The 19,240-nt window shown below is 48.9% G+C and overlaps 1 protein-coding gene across 3 annotated transcripts in view; it reads left to right on the top strand.

Moving 5' to 3' along the window:
- Positions 1-19,240, top strand: part of TMOD1 (tropomodulin 1) — an 81,388-nt gene that overhangs the window by 28,268 nt on the left and 33,880 nt on the right. For all 3 annotated transcript variants that reach the window (XM_045020113.1, XM_045020115.1, XM_045020114.1), the window contains exons 3-4: positions 4,897-5,053; positions 16,872-16,991. In XM_045020113.1, coding sequence (XP_044876048.1) covers positions 4,897-5,053; positions 16,872-16,991 — 277 coding nt within the window. The remainder of the gene's footprint in view (positions 1-4,896; positions 5,054-16,871; positions 16,992-19,240) is intronic.

Raw genomic sequence — 19,240 nt, 5'->3', positions numbered from 1 at the left:
AAATGAGGGTAATATGATTAATGCCAATCAACATGGTTTATGGAAAATAGATTCTGTCAAAATAACTTGTTATCTCTCTTGATCAGATTACACTTCAGTTGATAAAGGTAACAGTGTTGATGCAATATACTTAAACGTCTGAAAGGCATTTGTCTTGGTACCAGATGATATTTTGATTAAAAAACTGGAAAGAGATACATTTAACATGGCCCACATTAAATGGATTAAAAGCTGTTTAACTGATTGGTCTCAAAATGTCATTGTGAACAGAGAATCATCATCGAACTGGTGAGTTTCTATTGGGGTCCAACAGGGATCTGTTCTTGGCCCTCCGCTATTTAACATTTTTATGAATGACCTGGAAGAAAACATAAAATCATCATTAAGTTTTCAGACAAACCCCAAATTGGAGAGTGGTAGATAATGAAGAGGGCAGGTCACCACTATAGAGCGATCTCGATTGCTTGGCAAGCTGCACACAAACTAACAATATGTGTTTTAACGTGGCTAAATGTCACTGTGTACCTCTAGGAACAAAGAATCAGGCCGTACTTACAGGCTGGGGAGATTGTCCTGGAAAGTAGTGATTCTGAAAAAGATTTTGGGATTGTGGTGATGGATAATCAGGTGAACATGAGCTGCCAGTACGATGTTGTGGCCAAAAGGGCTAGTGAGATCCTGAGATGCATAAACAGGGGACTCTCAAATGGGAGTAGAGAGGTTATTTTATCTCTATTTGGCATTGGTGCAACCACTGCTGGAATGCTGCATCCAGTTCTGGTGCTCACAATTCAAGAGGGGTGTTGATAAATTGGGGAGGGTTCAGAGAAGAGCCATGAGAATGATTCAAAAACCTGCGTAATCGGGTATGTCTACACTGCAAAGAAAATGTCAGGGCGCTGAGTCACAGAGCCAGAGTCAATTGACTTGAGCGAAGGCTGCAGAAAATAGCAGTGCATACGCTCCCACTTGTGCCGGAGCCTGGCTCTGAGGTCCTCCCCCGCCCCTGGGTTTCAGAACCTGGGCTCCAGCCTGAGCGGGGATGTCTACACTGCTGTTCTTAGCCCCACAACCTGAACCCCACAAGCCTGCATCATTTGACCCGGCTCTGAGTCTCAGTGCTATGGGGTTTTCTTTGCTGTATGGACATACCCATGATGATAGATTCAAGGAGCTCAATCTATTTAGCTTAACAAAGAGAAGGCTAAGAGGTGACTTGATCACAGTCTATAAGTACCTACATGGGGAACAAATATTTAATCATGGTCTCTTCAATCTAGCAGGCCAAGGTAGATCACAATCCAATGGTTGGACATTGAAGCCAGATGCATTTAGACGGGTGTAGCAGGGCGACGACTCACTGGCACGGCGCCTCCTGCTGGTCATCCAGGGAATTAGGTCTTCCAGCCTGGAGTACCCTCTCGCCTATCACTGGCCCCTGTGTCCCTCCCGGACCCCGGTGCCCCTTTACATCAGGGGTTCTGCCCCTGCAGTACCCTGCAGTCTCTCTGGGTCTCCCCTCCCCTCCCCAGGGAACCCGCAACCTCCTATCCTCACCTCGCCTCCGTCTTTGGCTAACATAAGAACATAAGAACGGCCGTACTGGGTCAGACCAAAGGTCCATCTAGCCCAGTATCTGTCTACCAACAGTGGCCAATGCCAGGTGACCCAGAGGGAGAGAACCTAACAGGCAATGAACAAGTGATCTCTCTCCTGCCATCCATCTCCATCCTCTGACAAACAGAGGCTAGGGACACCATTCCTTACCCATCCTGGCTAATAGCCATTTATGGACTTAACCACCATGAATTTATCCAGTCCCCTTTTAAACATTGTTATAGTCCTAGCCTTCACAACCTCCTCAGGTAAGGAGTTCCACAAGTTGACTGTGCGCTGCGTGAAGAAGAACTTCCTTGTATTTGTTTTAAACCTGCTGCCTATTAATTTCATTTGGTGACCCCTAGTTCTTGTATTATGGGAATAAGTAACTAACTTTTCCTTTATCCACTTTCTCAACATCACTCATGATTTTATATACCTCTATCATGTCCCCCCTTAGTCTTCTCTTTTCCAAGCTGAAGAGTCCTAGCCTCTTTAATCTTTCCTCGTATGGGACCCTCTCCAAACCCCTAATCATTTTAGTTGCCCTGTTCTGAACCTTTTCTTTTTCTACTGCCAGTCACCATCTAGTCCCTGCTCACTGGGGCGGACTGCAGTCTAATTGCCACTCATCATCAGCCCGGGGGGGTTTGGACCAGCTGCCTCTGGCCTATATCTGGGCAGCCCCTCTGCAGCCCTAGTACCCTCTAGTGGGCCCTTACTTCGGCCTGCAGCCTGAGGCTTTGCTAGGCTGGAGCTCCCCAGCTCCCTGGCCCTTCCCCAGCCCTGCTCTACCCTAGGTACCCTCCTCAGCTTCCCAGGCAGCCAGGTCCCTCCCTCTCCAAAGGCTAGAGAGAGAGTGTCGCTTGGCTTCTGGCCCCACCCCTCTTATAAGGCCAGCTGGGCCCTCATTAAACTAGCCACAGCTGTGGTCAGCTACCCACTCAGCTTCCCCAGCCGTTCTTAATCTCTTTTACCCTGCTGAAGCAGCCCTCTCCAGGGCTGCTTTTACCCTTCCAGGGCCGGAGCCGGGTGATCACCCCGCTACAACGGGAAATGAGGCCTACATTTTAACAACGAGTGCTCTCAACCACTGGAACAATTTACCAAGGGTCATGGTGGAATCTCCATCACCAGCTGGTTTTAAAGCAGGATAGGGTGTGATTTCTAACCGCTCTGCTCAAGGAATTATTTGGGGGCAGTTTTCTGGCCTGTGTTACACAGGAGGTCAGGCTAGATGATCACAATGGTCCCTTCTGGCCTTGGCATCTATTAATGTCGCCTGTTGGAGCGTCTCCACTTTGTAGACATAATTAAGCACTCATTGGGCCAGAGAGAGAGAGAGAGACTCTAGAACCTAGTGACTGGGGTACCGACATCCCATGTGAGTGCCCTCATCACCGGCTATTGGCTGCTCTGGGGTAGAGGGTGTCTCCGTTTCAAAAAGGTCTTGTTTTCATTCCGCATTGGAATGGAAACACACATCGAAACCTTGACAGTTTTCATTAGCCAGACTTCTTGTTTTCTGGGGAGCCCTGGCGACCATCCCAGCAGTTGCATGTCAGAGCTGCCAATAGAATCTAAAGAAGTCCCACACGTGCAAATGATGGGGTGGTTGGGTTCAAGAGAGTTAAATGAAGCCATCTAGCTGGAACAGTATTTTATACCCACACTAAGATCTGTATAGAGCCAGCTGGCAGGCAAACAGATTGTTCCAGTATTAGGGTGGGTGATGCCATGTACAGTGGGATGAGGACTCTCCCTGTTATGCACATTAATATCCCATGGGAAAGCAGTGGGTTGTGCAGATTACCCTGGGGATTAAAAGTGCCAATGACATGATACAGACAAAGAATAATCAGACATTCAGTGATCTTCCTGGATTATACTTATTGCTTCCCATAACGAGGCTGAGCCAGAGACTGTCCTGGGAAAGCTAATGATCAAAGAAAACATCAGTCAAAGACACAGTGTGGAGCAGCTAAGGTAAAGTATATGGGTCGTGGCCTCTCAAGGTGTCAGGCCTGAGAAAGCCAAGGGCAGAGCCATTCCAAAGCATTCAGATTAGTGTGTTGCAGTTCAGCATGGTTGTCTGCATAGTCAGCTAGTGGTGACTGAATCTGATGCTTACAATAATCTGCCTGGTTTGTAGCTTTTTGTATTTTGAATCAATTAGCAACTGATGATTTCATTTATTAGGCAGACATTGGGAACAGCAACCTCCTGCTCCCAGTTCATGAGACTTCGTAATATGTAAATTTTGGCCCTGTTCCAACAAAGCACTCAAGTGCGTGTTTCATTTCAAGCTGGCAGTAATCCTGTTGACTTCAATGGGATTATCCTGTGCTTAAATGTAAGCATGTGCTTAAGTGCGTTGCTATGTCAGGCCATTGCTGCCTACCCACCATGGCTACAATGGCTGCATACTATGTAGTTACTATTAAAAAGGCATAAGGTCTATAACATTTTTATTCTGCAGTAAGATAATAGACACAATATTTCTAAAATGACCTTCTCCCCAAAGCCTTGCAGGTAACTGGCTCTCTCTCAGAGCTATGCAAAACACTGGGGAGGGGAAAATGTGTGTGAAACCTCATTGTACGTTTGTCATGTCATTTTCTTTCAGGTGATTTTATATTCCTGACGCTCTTTTTCTGTTGTTCCATGTAATTCACCGACGTGGCTGTTTTCACACTGGAAATGTGTGAAACCCCAAATTTGCACATTTTCTGGGCCAACTTGGCTCAAAAATAGGCCTCTGACGATGCAAGGCCCAGCCTACGTGGGCTCCAGATCTCTGTACAGTCACCCTTAACTCCCTCGGAGCAGCAGGTTCCTTCTCGTGTGGTCCTGTTCTCTTCACTCCTCAGGCTGAGCAAGGAACTGACACACGAGGATGGGGGGTCAAATCTTGCTTGCTTTCCTCGCATGAGTCAAGTGAGAGCAGGATTTGTCCCTTAATGGATAAATAGATCAAGGTAGTAAACTGGGAGAAGAGGTCAGGCAAAGACCATTATAACCTAAGGAGAGTGGGGAGAGAGAACTTCTGGTCTACACTCAGTAGCAATAGCAAGTCCAAGGTCAGCGACTGGGTGCCCTGGCAGAGAGCCGAGAGGGTAAATGGACATAAATTGTGTCTGAACTATACAAATGTGGAGTTCAACGGTGAATTCATTTTCCCATTTGCAAGACAAATGATGTGCACAAAGAAAACAATTCAATAAAAGAGAGAGAAAAGATGGAGTTGTTTGTTTTAATCTGAATAGCTAATCTTGGTGTCCTGCTCTTTGAATCCAGAATGATCTGCTGCCTGTGGGACTCAGACAGAGGGACCAGACCAAAAAGACACCAACTGGCCCATTCAAAAGGGATGAGCTTCTGGACCACCTAGAAAAGCAGGCAAAAGATATGAAAGATCGAGAAGACCTGGTCCCTTTCACAGGAGAAAAGAGAGGTATGGCTGCATGTGGCTTTGGTTGTGCAGAGGATCCCTGGGGCAAACAGAGATCTTACAGTGAGGGCTGCTGTGCGTCGTGAGTCAGTCCAGAGGAGGAAGAGCATGACCTGTGTGCACGACGGAAACGGCTGTGTCTGAGATCTGGATGTTGAGTGCAGCAGCCTCCAAGCTGCTGGTGCTGACCCCACCGGCGTGACAGCTGTTCTCAACACCAGCTGGTGGCAGAGGCAGATGCCAGACTGGCACCCGGAGCCAGATTTGGTCACGTAGACCAAGCCAAGGCTCTTGGAAGCAGTTGTGTGTGGGTGAGAGATTGCAGCACACACAGGAAAACTACAGCGCTACCCTCCCTGACTCCTGTGTGGGAGCATTGCTCACGTCTTCCTTCTCCCCCCTCAGCTCGCATGACTGCTCTTCGCTCCTCCTACCCCAACTGCTTCCTTAGTGGGTCCTCTTCCCTTCTCCCACTGCCTGTGGGACTTGCCCAGTTCTGGGGCCTCGTCCCCAACGTGCCCTGGCCCTGGCTAGTCGATCCCACATGTATAGTTTCAAGCAGTCTCTGTGCTGATGGGCTGATGACACGGAGATGTTCCCCTCCACTCCTGACCCTGGCTGACCAGTCCCACATGTCTGTCATCTCCCTCGAACATCGAGCCTGCAGTTTAAGCACAATATGTCCAAAACAGCCCTCCTTATTCTTCCTATTGAGCCTTCTGTTTCCCCCATCCAATGCCACTGTTGAAAATGCTCCCAATTTCCCCATCCCCCCTTGATGTGGGGATCAGCTTTTCCTTCCTCCAACTCTAGACTGTCCAAGTCCTGCCAGTTCTTCCTCCACCACGTATCAAGGTCCTCAAAGCTCTTCCCCCTTCCTGTCAGCATCCTGAGTGTTGCTTGGGCTTGGCTCCAGCCAGCCACCCATTGGAGCTGGGCACAGAGAGAGCTGAGGGTGGCGTCTTTACACGTGTTGGGAAGGAGACCTGGAGCTGGCTGGCATCTGTGTATTGCTGGCACTTCAGCCTGTATTGGCTCGTCAGCTGTCCCAATGGCAGTGGGAACATGATTGAGCCTTGCAGGACTCCGTAGGCGAGGGTCTTGCTGGCGGAGAAACAGATGCTCATAATGATTCATTCTGAGATGATGGGATATGGGTTAAAAGCCTAACTCTGGGTGACCATTTAGGAGACCGTTGGCCTCTGTCTGTTGGCCTCTGGGGTGACGGCACGTGGAATAACGTACCCAGTTCCAGGTGCCGTGTCTCCAGGGGGAGCCTGACAAATGGGAGGGAGTTCAACAAAACAACAGACTGGTTCTGGGTCTGTGGGAATGTGTTGGGGAGGGAAGATTAAATGAGCTTATTACGTACAGCTTGGCTAAGGGAACACTAAAGGGGATCATGATAACCACCTGCAAATACATGAAAGGTGTAAGCACAAGGCTGGAACGACACACTGTGGTGCAACCGAGAGGTTATAACTGGGATCAGTGGGATGAAACGAAGAGGGAATATCATGATAAACGTCTCCACAATGGGATTTATTTGCCTGTGGAATAAGCCCCCAGAGGATGAGGCGGAAGGCCCTTCACTTGGCATGTTCAGCCCTGGACTGTCAGAGCACCAGTTAATACTCCCATACCAAACCTCCATCAGGAACCTCACTCTGGTTCATTTCCTGACAGTTCATCCACTAAAACCCAGAAATCGCCAGCTAGCTCAGTAGCCATGTCCACACAAGCCTCCTCCAGCATGCCTTCCTTCCCAGCACCCAGCCTCCTCAGAAAATGCCCGTTCAGCGCCATCTGGCAGCCAGCCACTGTGCACTCAATGCCCAACCTTCGCTTGATATCAGCTGTAAATTACAGGGACACATGCACTGGCAGAGCCTAGGACTGGGGTTCTTGTGGAAGGAACGGTGAGATGCGGGGAGCAGGGCTGTATTGAGGGGTTATGGGTAGGGCAGAAAGGCTATGTGGGCACTATGGAAGAAAGAGAGCAGGGTTTCTGGGTAGTGGTCACGGGCTGGGGAAGTGGTGGAGAACAGCTTTCCTCTGCTGACCCTTAGGAAGCTCACTGGAGCTCAGCTCCTCTGTGGTTGCATGTCCCCCCCTCCTGCCCCATAACCTCACTGAACATCCCCCTCTGCCCCGGCCCATCCCATTCTGCCCATACTCCTCTATGGCTCTGATGAATTCCCTGTGGCTCCTCAGCATGCAGCTCTTCTCTGGTCTCCCTTCTCCCTCCAAACCATGGCCCCGTCCAGCAGAAACCCCTTCCAGCTCCCACCACTCCCTCCCCACAGCATCTAGCCAGTGGGCCTGTCTGTGAGAATGCAGCTGGGGAGTTGGGGGCTGGCTGGGCAGTGCCGGTGGGTCTGAGCAGTTTCTCAGCTTCCCCCTGCGCTGGCTCTGAGCTGCCCTGGTCCTGTGCTCTGGCGTTGATCTGGGTGCACCACAGCACTCATGGCTCTTTCCTCTGCCATAGTCAGTACATTTTAGTGAACATGCCATTGTCCTTGGCAGAGGCATGATGATAAATGGAAAGACTAAATTCAGTGGCCATGGTGTAAAATAGAAGGATTAAAATGCCTTAAGTATCAAGTCACAGCACAACCTTAACTAGCCAACATGCCTCCATAAGACAATAGGGAACGCTATTACAGTGGTGCAGGGGGAATGTATTATAGGCATTTAGCCTCTCCAGAGTCTGAGGTATTAGGAATTGTAATTCCTTCCAATGATCTTTACAGCTAGTTAAACTATTTATAACACTCTGGGGAGGTAGATATGTATTTATATTACATTTTGATACAGAGATGTTAAGTGACTTGCCCAAGGTGACAGAGCCAGGAATAGGACCCAAAAGTTGCTTGCACTTGCTGGACAATCCTGGCTTTAGTTCTCTGCTCTAACCAGGGCACTAAAAGTCAGATGGCAGATGAAATTCAGCATCGATAAGTGCAAAATTATGCACAGTGGGAAACATAATTCCAACTATACATACAGAATGATGAGATCTAAATTAGCTGTTACTACTCAAGAAAGATCTTAGAGTCGTGGATAGTTCTCTGAAAACATCCACTCAATGTGCAGCCACAATCAAAAAAGTGAAGAGAATGATGGGAACCATTAGGAAAGGGCTAGATATTGAGACAGTAAATACCATATTGCCTTTATATAAATCCATGGTACACCCACACCTTGAATACTGTGTGCAAATCTGGTTGCCTCGTCTCCAAAAAGATATATTGAAATTGGAAAAGTTTCAGAAAAGGGCAACAAAAATGATCAGGGGTATGAAACAGCTTCCGGATGAGGAGAGCGTGACGGGTTGGATCACAGAAACCCTCTTGGGAACTGCCACCTGATGTTCTGAGACTACCTCTGAGCCCATTTTCCCTGACAGCTTGGGACTCCGGAACCCTGCCTGGTTGTGCCAGACACGCTAGCCTGCTACAAACACAGACCCAGAACTGAATCATGTCCCCCAAAAGCTGCAGGCTTAACTGAAAGCTTAAGAAGTGCTCCTGTCTCCAACACTCAGATACCCAACTCCCAATAGGATCCAAACCCCAAATAAATCAGTTTTACCCTGTATAAATCTTAGGCCTGGTCTACACTAGGGTGGGGGGTCGAACTAAGGTACGCGCCTTCAGCTACGCGAATAGCATAGCTGAAGTCGAACTACCTTAGTTCGAACTTCTTACCTGTCCAGACGCCGCGGGATCGAAGTCTGCGGCTCCCCCGTCGACTCCGCCACTGCCGTTCGCGGTGGTGGAGTTCCGGAGTCGACGGGAGCATGTTCGGAGTTCGAACTATCGCGTCTAGATTAGACGCGATAGTTCGAACTCCGAGAAGTCGAATGCTACCCGTCGACCCGGCCATAAGTATGGACCTACCCTTATATGGGATAAACTAAAAATTGTTCACCCTCTAGGTATTAATTTTGACAGACCCAGGCCAGTGGGGTACAGGAGTCTGGTAGAGGGCAAATATACTGGTCACTGGATGAGTAGTTTTCTGTTCCCTGAGTGACCAGAGCAGGGGCTGCACTAGAGTAATCAGGAACCTGCTAGAACCAATTCAGGCAGACAGGCTGATTAGATCACCTGCAGCCAATCAAGGCAGCTAATCAGGGCACCTGGGTTTAAAAAGGAGCTCACTCCAGTCAGGTGAGGAGGAGCCAGAGGAGAGGAAGTGCGTGTGAGGAGCTGGGAGCAAGAGGCACAAGGAGCTGAGAGGGAGAGGGTGTAGCTGCTGGAGGACTGAGGAGTACAAGCGTTATCAGACACCAGGAGGAAGGTCCTGTGGTGAGGATAAAGAAGGTGTTGGGAGGAGGCCATGGGGAAGTAGCCCAGGGAGTTGTAGCTGTCATGCAGCTGTTACAGGAGGCACTATAGACAGCTGCAATCCACAGGGCCCTGGGCTGGAACCCGGAGTAGAGGGTGGGCCCGGGTTCCCCCCAAACCTCTCAACTCCTGATCAGACACAGGAGGAGTTGACCCAGACTGTGGGGAAGATCACTGAGGTGAGCAAATCTGCCAATAAGCGCAGGACCCACCAAGGTAGAGGAGGAACTTTGTCACATAATACATACTCTAGGTTAATTAAGAAGTAAAAAATGATTTTATTAAATACAGAAAGTAACCTTTATGTGGTTCCAAGTAATAACAGACAGAACAAAGTGAATCACCAAACAAAATAAAATAAAACACACAAGTCTAAGCCTAATACAGTAAGAAACTGATTACAGATGAAATCTCACCCTCAGAGATGTTCCAATAAGCTTCTTTCACAGACTGGACTCCTTCCTAGTCTGGGCCCGATCCTTTCCCCGGTACAGCCCTTGTTCCAACTCAGTTGGTAGCTAGGGGATTTCTCATGATGGCTGCCCCTTTTTTCTGTTCCTCCCATTTATATACCTTTTGCACAAGGCGGGAATCCTTTGTCCCTCTCTGGGTTCCCACCCCTCCTTCTCAATGGAAAGACACCAGGTTAAAGATGGATTCCAGTTCAGGTGACATGATCACATGTCACTGTAAGACTTCATTGCCCACTTGCCAGCACACACGTACACAGGAAGTCTTACAAGTAAACAGAGGCATCTACAGTCAGTTGTCGTGGTTAATGGAAGCCATCAAGATTCCAAACCACCATTAATGGCCCACACTTCGCATAGTTACAATAGGACCTCAGAGTTATATTTCATATTTCTAGTTTCAAATACAAGAATAATACATACATACAAATAGAATAACCACACTCAGTAAATTATAAGCTTTGTAATGATACCTTGCAAGAAACCTTTTGCAAAAGCATATTCCAGTTACATTATATTCACGCTCATTAGCATATTTGCATAAAATCATATAGAGTGCAATGTCACAGAGGAGAGATTAAAAGGACTGGGACTTTTCACCTTGGAAAAGAGACAATGAGCGTGCGGGTGGGGGGGGAATGATAGAAGTCTATAAAATTGTGACTGGTGTGGAGAAAGTGAATGAGGAGGTATTATTTACTCCTTCACATAGCACAAGAACCAGTGTTACCCAGATTTGCTGGAACAATTTGTATCGTAGGGGTGCTGAGAGCCATTGAACCAAACTGTAAACCCTGCATTGAATGGAAACCACTTCAAGCCAGAGGCTGTGGCAGCACCCACAGCACCCCTAGTTCCAGCACCTATGGGGTTACCAATGAAATTAATAGGCAGCAGGTTTAAAACAAACAAAAGGAAGTGTTTCTTCACACAATGGGCAGTCAACCTGTGGAACTCTTTGCCAGAGGATGTTGTGAAGGCCAAAATTATAACAGGGTACAAAAAAGAACTAGATAAGTTCATGGAGTATAGGTCCATCAATGGCTACTAGCCAGGATGGGCAGGAATGTAACCCCATGCTCTGAGAGTGTCCCTAGCCTCTGTTTGCCAGAAGCTGGGAATGGGCAACGGGATGGATCACTCGATGATTCCCTGTTCTGTTCATTCCCTCTGGGGCACCTGGCATTGGCCACTGTCAGAAGACAGGATACTGGGCTAGATGGACCTTTGGTCTGACCCAGTACGGCCGTTCTTATGTTTAATCACTAGACATGCTCCCTTCCCATGGTACTGAAGAAGATACTAGCAACAGGCACTGAAAAGCTAGTGTTGTCCTAGACAAGTTTAAATAGATCCAAGAGTAGAGTGTGTGTGCGTGTGTGTACACAATCCTATCTTTAGAGCTGTGCAGAGGACAGAAATTCCATTTTGAGAAGGATTGAGATTGGAACAAACCTGAACATTTTCAAGTTCTATTCAAAGGAAAATTCCTAAACAAATTTGTTTCCTGTGAGTCAAAACATTTTGTTTCTATTTTGACTTTTTAAATTTTATATTATAGTACAAAATAAAAAATGGAAATGAGATGTTTTGACATTGTCAGAACACTTTTCTCCCTGATTTTCTTCAGAAATGAAATTCTGGCAAAAATTATTCAATTTTGTGTGACAAGGTGGGTGAGGTAATATCTTTTATTGGACCAATTTCTGCTGGTGAGAGAGACAAGATTTTTAGCTTACACAGAGCTCTTCTTGAAATCTGGGAAAAGTACTCAGAGGTTGCAGCTAAATTTGAGGTGAAACAGAAGTTGGTCCAATAGATATTACTTCACCCATCTTGTCTCTTTCATATCCTGGGACCAACATGGCGACAACAACACTGCATGTGTCAGTTTTGGGAAGCGTTTTGATTGCGATAGAACTGCATATTCTGACAGAATGTTATCCCATCAAAATGTTTCCGAACAGCTGTAATTTCCTTGTTAAATAAGAGTACTGGGCATTATTGCTAAGGCTGAGATTATGTCACTGAAGTCAAGGAATCCGTGACTTCTGTGACCTCCATGACATTTTCCGCATCAGTCTTTGTGCAGAGGGCTGGAGCTGTCAGCTGAAGCTCTGAGCTGCCATGAGCAGTGGGACCCCCCGCAGCTCCCAGCCACCATGGTCTGGGGGTCTAAGCTGCCATGGGTGAGGGTGGGGTCCCTGCAGCTCCTAGCCACAATGTGGGGACCCGGAGCTCCCAGCCGCTGTGAGCAGCGGGGCGACCCAGAGCTCCAAGCAGCAGGTCCCCTGAGCTCTCAGCAGCCACAAGCAGCCAGAGGACCCAGAGCTCCAAGCCGCTGCAGGCAGCTCGGGGAGTCCAGAGCTCCCAGCCGCAGTAGCGGCGAGTGCTGGACTCCCCCCTCCTGCAGCGGGCCTGGGGCTCAGCCCCATTTTGTCACTGTTATTGTTAATAAAAGTCAGGGACAGGTCACAGGCTTTGTATAGTTCCAACACAATTTATGTATATTTATCCTCTCGGCTCAGTGCTGGCAAGGAATCAGACTTCTAGTGGAAAAAGAAAACAGTGATGCAGTTTTAATTTTATATGTCAACTCAGAGCTGAGATTGTCAATCACTCAGTGCCTTCCAGCCATTTTAATCTAAAACGCTCCTAAACCAACCAAAGTGCTGTTACGAGAACAGACAAGACACGTTATTTTTGCCAGAGTGGCTACAGTAGCACAGTAAAACTCCTTCCCCTTGTTTCAGTGTAATCACTCATGGAATGGAAAGTGAAAACGGGCCGTTCCATGAAGCACCTTGTGGCTTTCCATTTCATCTTGAGAGACAGCACAACACAGTTGCTTCTTTGTGCAGCCTAAATATAGCCACATTCAGGCTGTGTGCTGCTTCTTAACAGCTGTGGCAGCACAGTCTTTGTTCAGTTAGTGTATCATTGCTGACCCTGCCTTCAGACAGAGGACAGAAATAGTGCTGGGTGACATACCATGCTGAGAGCTCCGTGCGTGCTGTCTCCTTTGCCAGGCCCGTTTTCCAAACGCGTACTGGTTCTCTGTGTGCTGTGCGTGACTTCTCCCCTTGCACTACCGCTCTGCGACCAGTGAGAGAAGTCCCTGATCTCCCTGTGCAGTACGGGGAGGGGGACGATCTCCCCTCATGGTGCAGGGCAGGCCTCTGGATTCCTGCTCTCACTGCTCAGGGGGACAGACTGGGGACTCTCTCGCTGGCAAGAGATGACAACCTCCTGACAGACCCAGCTTCCCCAGCAGCACAGGTGCTGGACCTAGGGGTGCTGGGAGGCTGCTGCACTACCTGGCTTGATGGGGTTTCCATCATATGCAGGGTTTACAGTTTGGTTCAATGGCTCTTGGCACCCCCACTATATACCCTGCTCCAGCACCCCTGCACAGCAGGCATGTAGCCAGTCAGGCAGACTGGGACAGGATGCAGGGAGCCCTCCCTCAGGAAATGCTGCAATGTTCCCCTCCACGCCGAAAACTCAGGCACTGCCACCGCCCCCTCTCCCACACACAGGCCCATCGGTTGCCTGGCTGCTGCTCTGGTCCCAGCTGCCCCCAGTAGGGAGAGCAGCCCTGGCACCCCATTGCCCTGGCATGGACAAGGACAAGTGCAGAGTCCTGCACTTAGGACGGAAGAATCCCATGCACTGCTACAGACTAGGGACCGAATGGCTGGGCAGCAGTTCTGCAGAAAAGGACCTAGGGGTTACAGTGGACGAAAAGCTGAATATGAGTCAACAGTGTGCCCTTGTTTCCAAGAAGGCTAATGGCATTTTGGGTTGTATAAGTAGGGGCATTTCCAGCAGATCGCGGGATGTGATCATTCCCCTCTACTCAGCACTGGTGAGGCCTCATTTGGAGTACTGTGTCCAGTTTTGGGCCCCACACTACAAGAAGGATGTGGATAAATTGGAGAGAGTCCAGCGGAGGGCAACAAAAATGATTAGGGGGCTGGAGCACATGACTTATGAGGAGAGGCTGAGGGAACTGGGATTGTTTAGTCTGCAGAAGAGAAGAATGAGGGGGGATTTGATAGCTGCTTTCAACTACCTGAAAGGGGGTTCCAAAGAGGATGGATCTAGACTGTTCTCAGTGGTAGAAGATGACAGAACAAAGAGTAATGGTCTCAAGTTGCAGTGGGGGAGGTTTAGGTTGGACATTAGGAAAAACTTTTTCACTAGTAGGGTGGTGAAGCACTGGAATGGGTTACCTAGGGAGGTGGTGGAATCTCCTTCCTTAGAGGTTTTTAAGGTCAGGCTTGACAAAGCGCTGGCTGGGATGATTTAGTTGGGTTTGATCCTGCTTTGAGCAGGGGGTTGGACTAGATACCTCCTGAGGTCCCTTCCAACCCTGAGATTCTATGATTCTATGAGAGTGAGGAGCCAGATGATGTTATCAACCTTGTCTGTCAGTGTGCTCTCTCCAGGTCCTTGGGCCCCAGCAAGTCTAATGCCGGCTGTGGGTCTGCTTCTCCAGGCCCAGACCCCTCCCATGCCCAGCAGCCTCTGAGAGGACTGCGTAACTGGAGTGCCCCATGTGACGGGTCACTCTGCCGCAGCCTGGCTCTCCTGCAGTGCGGCCACTGGAGGTCATGCTGTGGGCACTGCCCTGGGTGCTGCTGGGCGCTAGAGGAAATCCAGTTGGCGCTGCTGATCTGTGCTCTCCCCATCACTCTCGCTGCTGCTTTGCTCCTGCTTTTCCTTCGCCTGGGCGCTTTTGAGTTCAGCCTGCAGTAGTGATGTGCTCACAGTTGATGCGAGCTGTGTTGCTCACCAGGTGTCTGCACGTGTTTGGAAGCTGCACATATTTTATGCTGATTTGGAGTTTGAGCAAATGTTGTTAGAAAAGGCCCACAGGGTAAGACCCATTTATTTCTCCTGGGTCCCTGATTGGCTAAGTCTCCCCTATGTAGCCTAGAGAAGCTGTTTCCGTTGGCTTCCCAGAAAAAGGTTCTGTTTCAGCTGAGCTCTCTGATCCAGATGGCAAATCAGAGCAAACAAACATTTTCTCCCAGCCCCTGCCCCTGTCTTCCTTCCATCAGCTGGTGGCCAGCTGCACTCCAGCAGACATACAGCCTGATTACAGCTTGTCCAGGAAAAGGTACCTGGCTCCAAGCAGTCAGGCAGGAAGCGTCCCCAGTGCCTCGAGGAAGAAGAATGATCTCTAGCCGGACTTCCCACCCTGCCATGATGCAAAGCCTATGGCTGCCTCTGACCCTGGGCAAGTCACCTCAACTTCCTGAGCCTCTGCAGCCGCTCAAGTGAGGTAGAGGGCGACATGTGGCAAGGGGATGTTCAGGAAAGTCTGTAAAGTGCTTTGAGATTTTTGGATGGCAGCTTCTGTAGACCCATAATGATTAGGGTTCTGCACTAGCTGGGCATACCCCACACCCCTCTTTTGGGACCACTGTCTTTCCCGACACCACAGCCCTGTCTGCACCCTTCCCTGCCCTCTCTGTTGTCCGTAGGTGTTTCCCCATCTCTGTGGTCGTCACTCAGACACTTCCTCAGACTCCAGTTTCTCTTTCTCTACAACTTGGTATCCCCTGCACCACCAGACTCTAGAGTACATGGTGCCCTGTTAACCTGCAGGGTAAGACTTGCCCTCCTGGTGCCATTTCCCTTGATGGTGCACATCTTCTCCCCACATTCTGTGGCTTCTCTCCCTCGCTCTGCACTACTTCTACCCATGCCCCTGATTTGCCATGACTACCTCTGCCCTCCTCTCTCCCACAGTTATTTTGAGACGTGTGCCTGGGAGTGTGTGTGGTTGTCTTTCCTGCTCAGACCCAGATTAGGTCTAGAGGAGGCTTTGGGTTTGGATTAGACAGTCCAAGTCCCTGTGAATTGGTTTTCTGAAATTTTTGGTCTCAAGTGGTGGAAATCTCATGAAATCAGTGATTCTCACCAGACTTCTCCTGACTTGGAACTAAATCCAGATTGGATGTGGAAAACTCAAACTCAGTACCACAGGGGTTGGTTTGGATTTGCGCTTTCTAGTCTGAACCATCAACAACCAACACTCCAGAAACCTGGGGAGGGAGCGTGGAGTTCCAGTGGAGACCTGTCTTTACTCCTACGTAAGCCACAGTGATATTTTCCAGTATGACCAGTGGTCACAGTGAGCCTGCAATCCCCTGACTGTGTGTGAATCCAAACTTGGCCTGGGGTTCACAGTGAAATGGGAGAACTGGGTTATTGGGTTACCCAAGCCCTTTTGAACTTGAGGCCTCTCCTTCCCTAGGTTGCACTTGAGCGGAAGTCTCTTGGAGAGATGCTGTGGTGCTATGTTTCCAAGGTCAGTGGAAGGGCAGGACCTGCCTCTGGAATTTGCTCCCCCGACTGCCCTTCAGATCACAGCTTGAGCCAGCTCCAGATCAGGCTGCTAGGCTTTTGGCTAAATGTTGTTGTCTGCTTTTCTATTGTGCATTTGCTGTGGTCTAGGTAGCTGGATGCCTTCAGCCAGGCATATTTCTATGAAGGGTGGGACATGTATGAGCTCCGAGCACTGTGTGTTTTTGATAAATGTTGTTCAGTTTGTAGGTACTGTTGTTATAGAGAGGCCAGTAAATATATAAAATCCCCGGGCCTAAGAAGTCAGGCAATTCCCTTCTGACCCAGGCAGTTGCAGGAGCCCATTTAGAATAAATCTGAGATGGATTAGCCCACAGGAGCGTGGGCTACATTCTGCTGGCCTGTGACTTCCTAATTCTGGTTAGGGTTTCTTTGCTCACTGCTCTAGGATCCATAACTCATCCTCTGGGTAAAGCTAGTCAGAGGGCAGAACACACTCCATGCAGAGGGTCAGCAGCAGGACTAAGCACCGTATACGTCCTTCTGCCAGCCTGCTGCCCTGCAGGGAATTTCACCTAGAATTCTTTGGAAGTGAATCTGTGCACCAAGTAAATCTGACTCAGTGATTGCTAAACAGGAGCCAGCAGCCGGAGTGCCATTGACATCACTTTGTATTTATAGGAAAAGTCTGGGTCCCCAAGGAGAAGCCAATTGATCCTGTTTTGGAAAGAGTAACACTGGAGCCAGAGCTGGAGGAAGCCCTGGCTAATGCGTCTGATGCAGAACTCTGCGACATCGCTGGTAAGATCCAGTTCCAGTTGGGAGAGTCTTACAGACTTGTCTACTATTATTCCTCCTTATTTGTAGTGTGAAACAGGTTACTGCCTTCCTCGCAAATGCTGCTTTCTGCTTTTTATTTTAATGTTGTTGTTTAAGATTTGGTTACAAAATCTACCCTGCACAGGTAAAGGGTTTGGTAGGATTTACTTAGTGACTACAAAGGAATTATAGAATAAAGTCTGCCCATCTGTCTTTTCCCAACCGGAGGCCAGACTGATCTGGGGTGGGGAGGGTGTTAAGTATCTACTCAAAAAAAGAGGAAATATTTTCTGCTTTTTCTTCTCTTTCTCTTTCTGAGTCTCTGCATTTATTCCCAGTACATGCAGCTTCTGCACATGAATGCACACCCCATGCGAGTGTGTCCTTTAAACAAAGCACATAGAACCTAGTCTAACTTTGTCCATTATGGGTTTGGTTTGTTTGGGCAACCTATCTCAGCGCTGGTGGATGAAAGCTGTAGCAGGGAGGGGGCCATTTCTAAAGGGACCTTTTCTCAGTATTGGAAAGGTTTTGTTTCGTTGCAGTTCTTTCTGATAGTTGAATTTTGCTGTGTTAGCTTGAGAAGAGGGTGACTCTGAAGGTAGGTGTGCTGCCCTGTATCTAGCACACTAGGAGTCGCTAGGGAACGTCAAGAAGGTCCAAAGGTGACTTTATTACAGTGTGTGTACCAGGTACTAAAGGGCTATTTAATTTAGCAAAGAAGGGCATGACAACTACCCATGGCTGAAAGTTAAAGCAAGACAAATTCAAATTAGAAATAAGGCACAAATTTGTAATAGTAGGATGATCTCCTTTCATATGCATCGCAAGTCAATCTCTACTTGTTTGGCCATCTAATGGCTGCATCATCAAGGGTAGTCAGGAGTTACAGCCCACCCTCCAGTCTTCTGACTGAGTTCTCCTCCACCACATTGACCGTCTTCATTGCTGCCCCACAGTCACACTGTGAAGATGGGGCTAACCCAAGTTTCTGCATGGTGGCAGCCACTTTGGCCGTTCTAGTCACCAGCCAGTTAAGCCTAGTCCAGGATCTGCGTCCCAGGTTGCAAACCCGTGGATGAAAGTCAGGGCTTCTGAAATTCGTTGGCATGCCTGTGTCTCTAGCCCAAAGTTGCTGCCACACTACAAGGACGTAGCGGTCAGCCCTGGTATGCTGTTGTTCATCCGAGATTGGCACTGGGCCAGCAGTGCTGTGTTGGTGCATGAACTACCCACAAAAGGATCTTCTGAAGTCAGTCATGGCAAGTCAGCAGCAACTGCAGGTGTGGGTGTTTTCTTCTGGAGGTGGGTGGATCTTTGCGCATTGCTCATTTGCGCCTATTGGAACCATTGTCAGCCTTGTGTGCAGCAGGCTGCACGTTGTTCTAAGTACCACTGCCAGGACCGAGGTTCATAGAAGATTTGCCTCTGCTCCCCAGGAGGTTCTTGCTAGCTTCTGTATCACAGCAGTGCTGGAGGTGACCATTTTCTTTAAGTGCTCTAGGGGGCGCTTTGTTAGAATGTGGCCCAGTTTAGCTCCTAAGTAAATGACAACTGGCTGGAAAGGGAGAGGATGATCCTCTACACAGATTGTAAGGGGTTGGTTGGCCAGGGGATCCTTCAGCTGGAAGGTTGTGGCCACTGTCTTAGACGCATTTACCTTTGTCAGTGGAGACTTACATTATGTGTCCAGAGCATTCATGTTCTGGCTGAGTGACCCTTTGCTATCATGTACATCGTCACCCACGTCAGCAAGACAGATGTCATCTGCACATATGTGCTTATCGGCCTTTGTTGTGGGTAGGTCGTAAGTAGGTATGTTGAAGAGGAGAGCAGCGAGAACGGATCCTTGTGGGAGTCTGTTACAGAGCTGTCTAAGCCAGCTGACTTTGTCTCCAGCTCATAGGTGCTGACTTCCTCTCTACCCGGGGAGTGCTCGATGCCCCCTCCACAGCTTTTCCGTAGCGGGCAGGAGGCGCTGGGAGGGAGAGGGAGGAGTTGATCGGTGGGGCCGCCAGCAGGCAGGAGGCACTGGGGGAAGGGGGGAGCTTGGCTGCCAGTGGGTGCTAAGCACCCGCTAATTTCTTTCCGTGGGTGCTCGAGCCCTGGAGCACCCACAAAGTCGGCACCTGTGCTCCAGCTGGCAAGATGAAGCTCTGATTAGTTATCATTTCCATGATAAACCACATCATGGGCTGACAGGGAACAGTCTGCAACAACTTAGTGGTCAG

Source organism: Mauremys mutica, chromosome 6, assembly GCF_020497125.1.
Source record: "Mauremys mutica isolate MM-2020 ecotype Southern chromosome 6, ASM2049712v1, whole genome shotgun sequence".
Taxonomy (NCBI): Eukaryota; Metazoa; Chordata; order Testudines; family Geoemydidae; genus Mauremys; species Mauremys mutica.
Note: the sequence above shows the minus strand (reverse complement) of the source record. Positions and strands in the feature narration are given on the sequence as shown.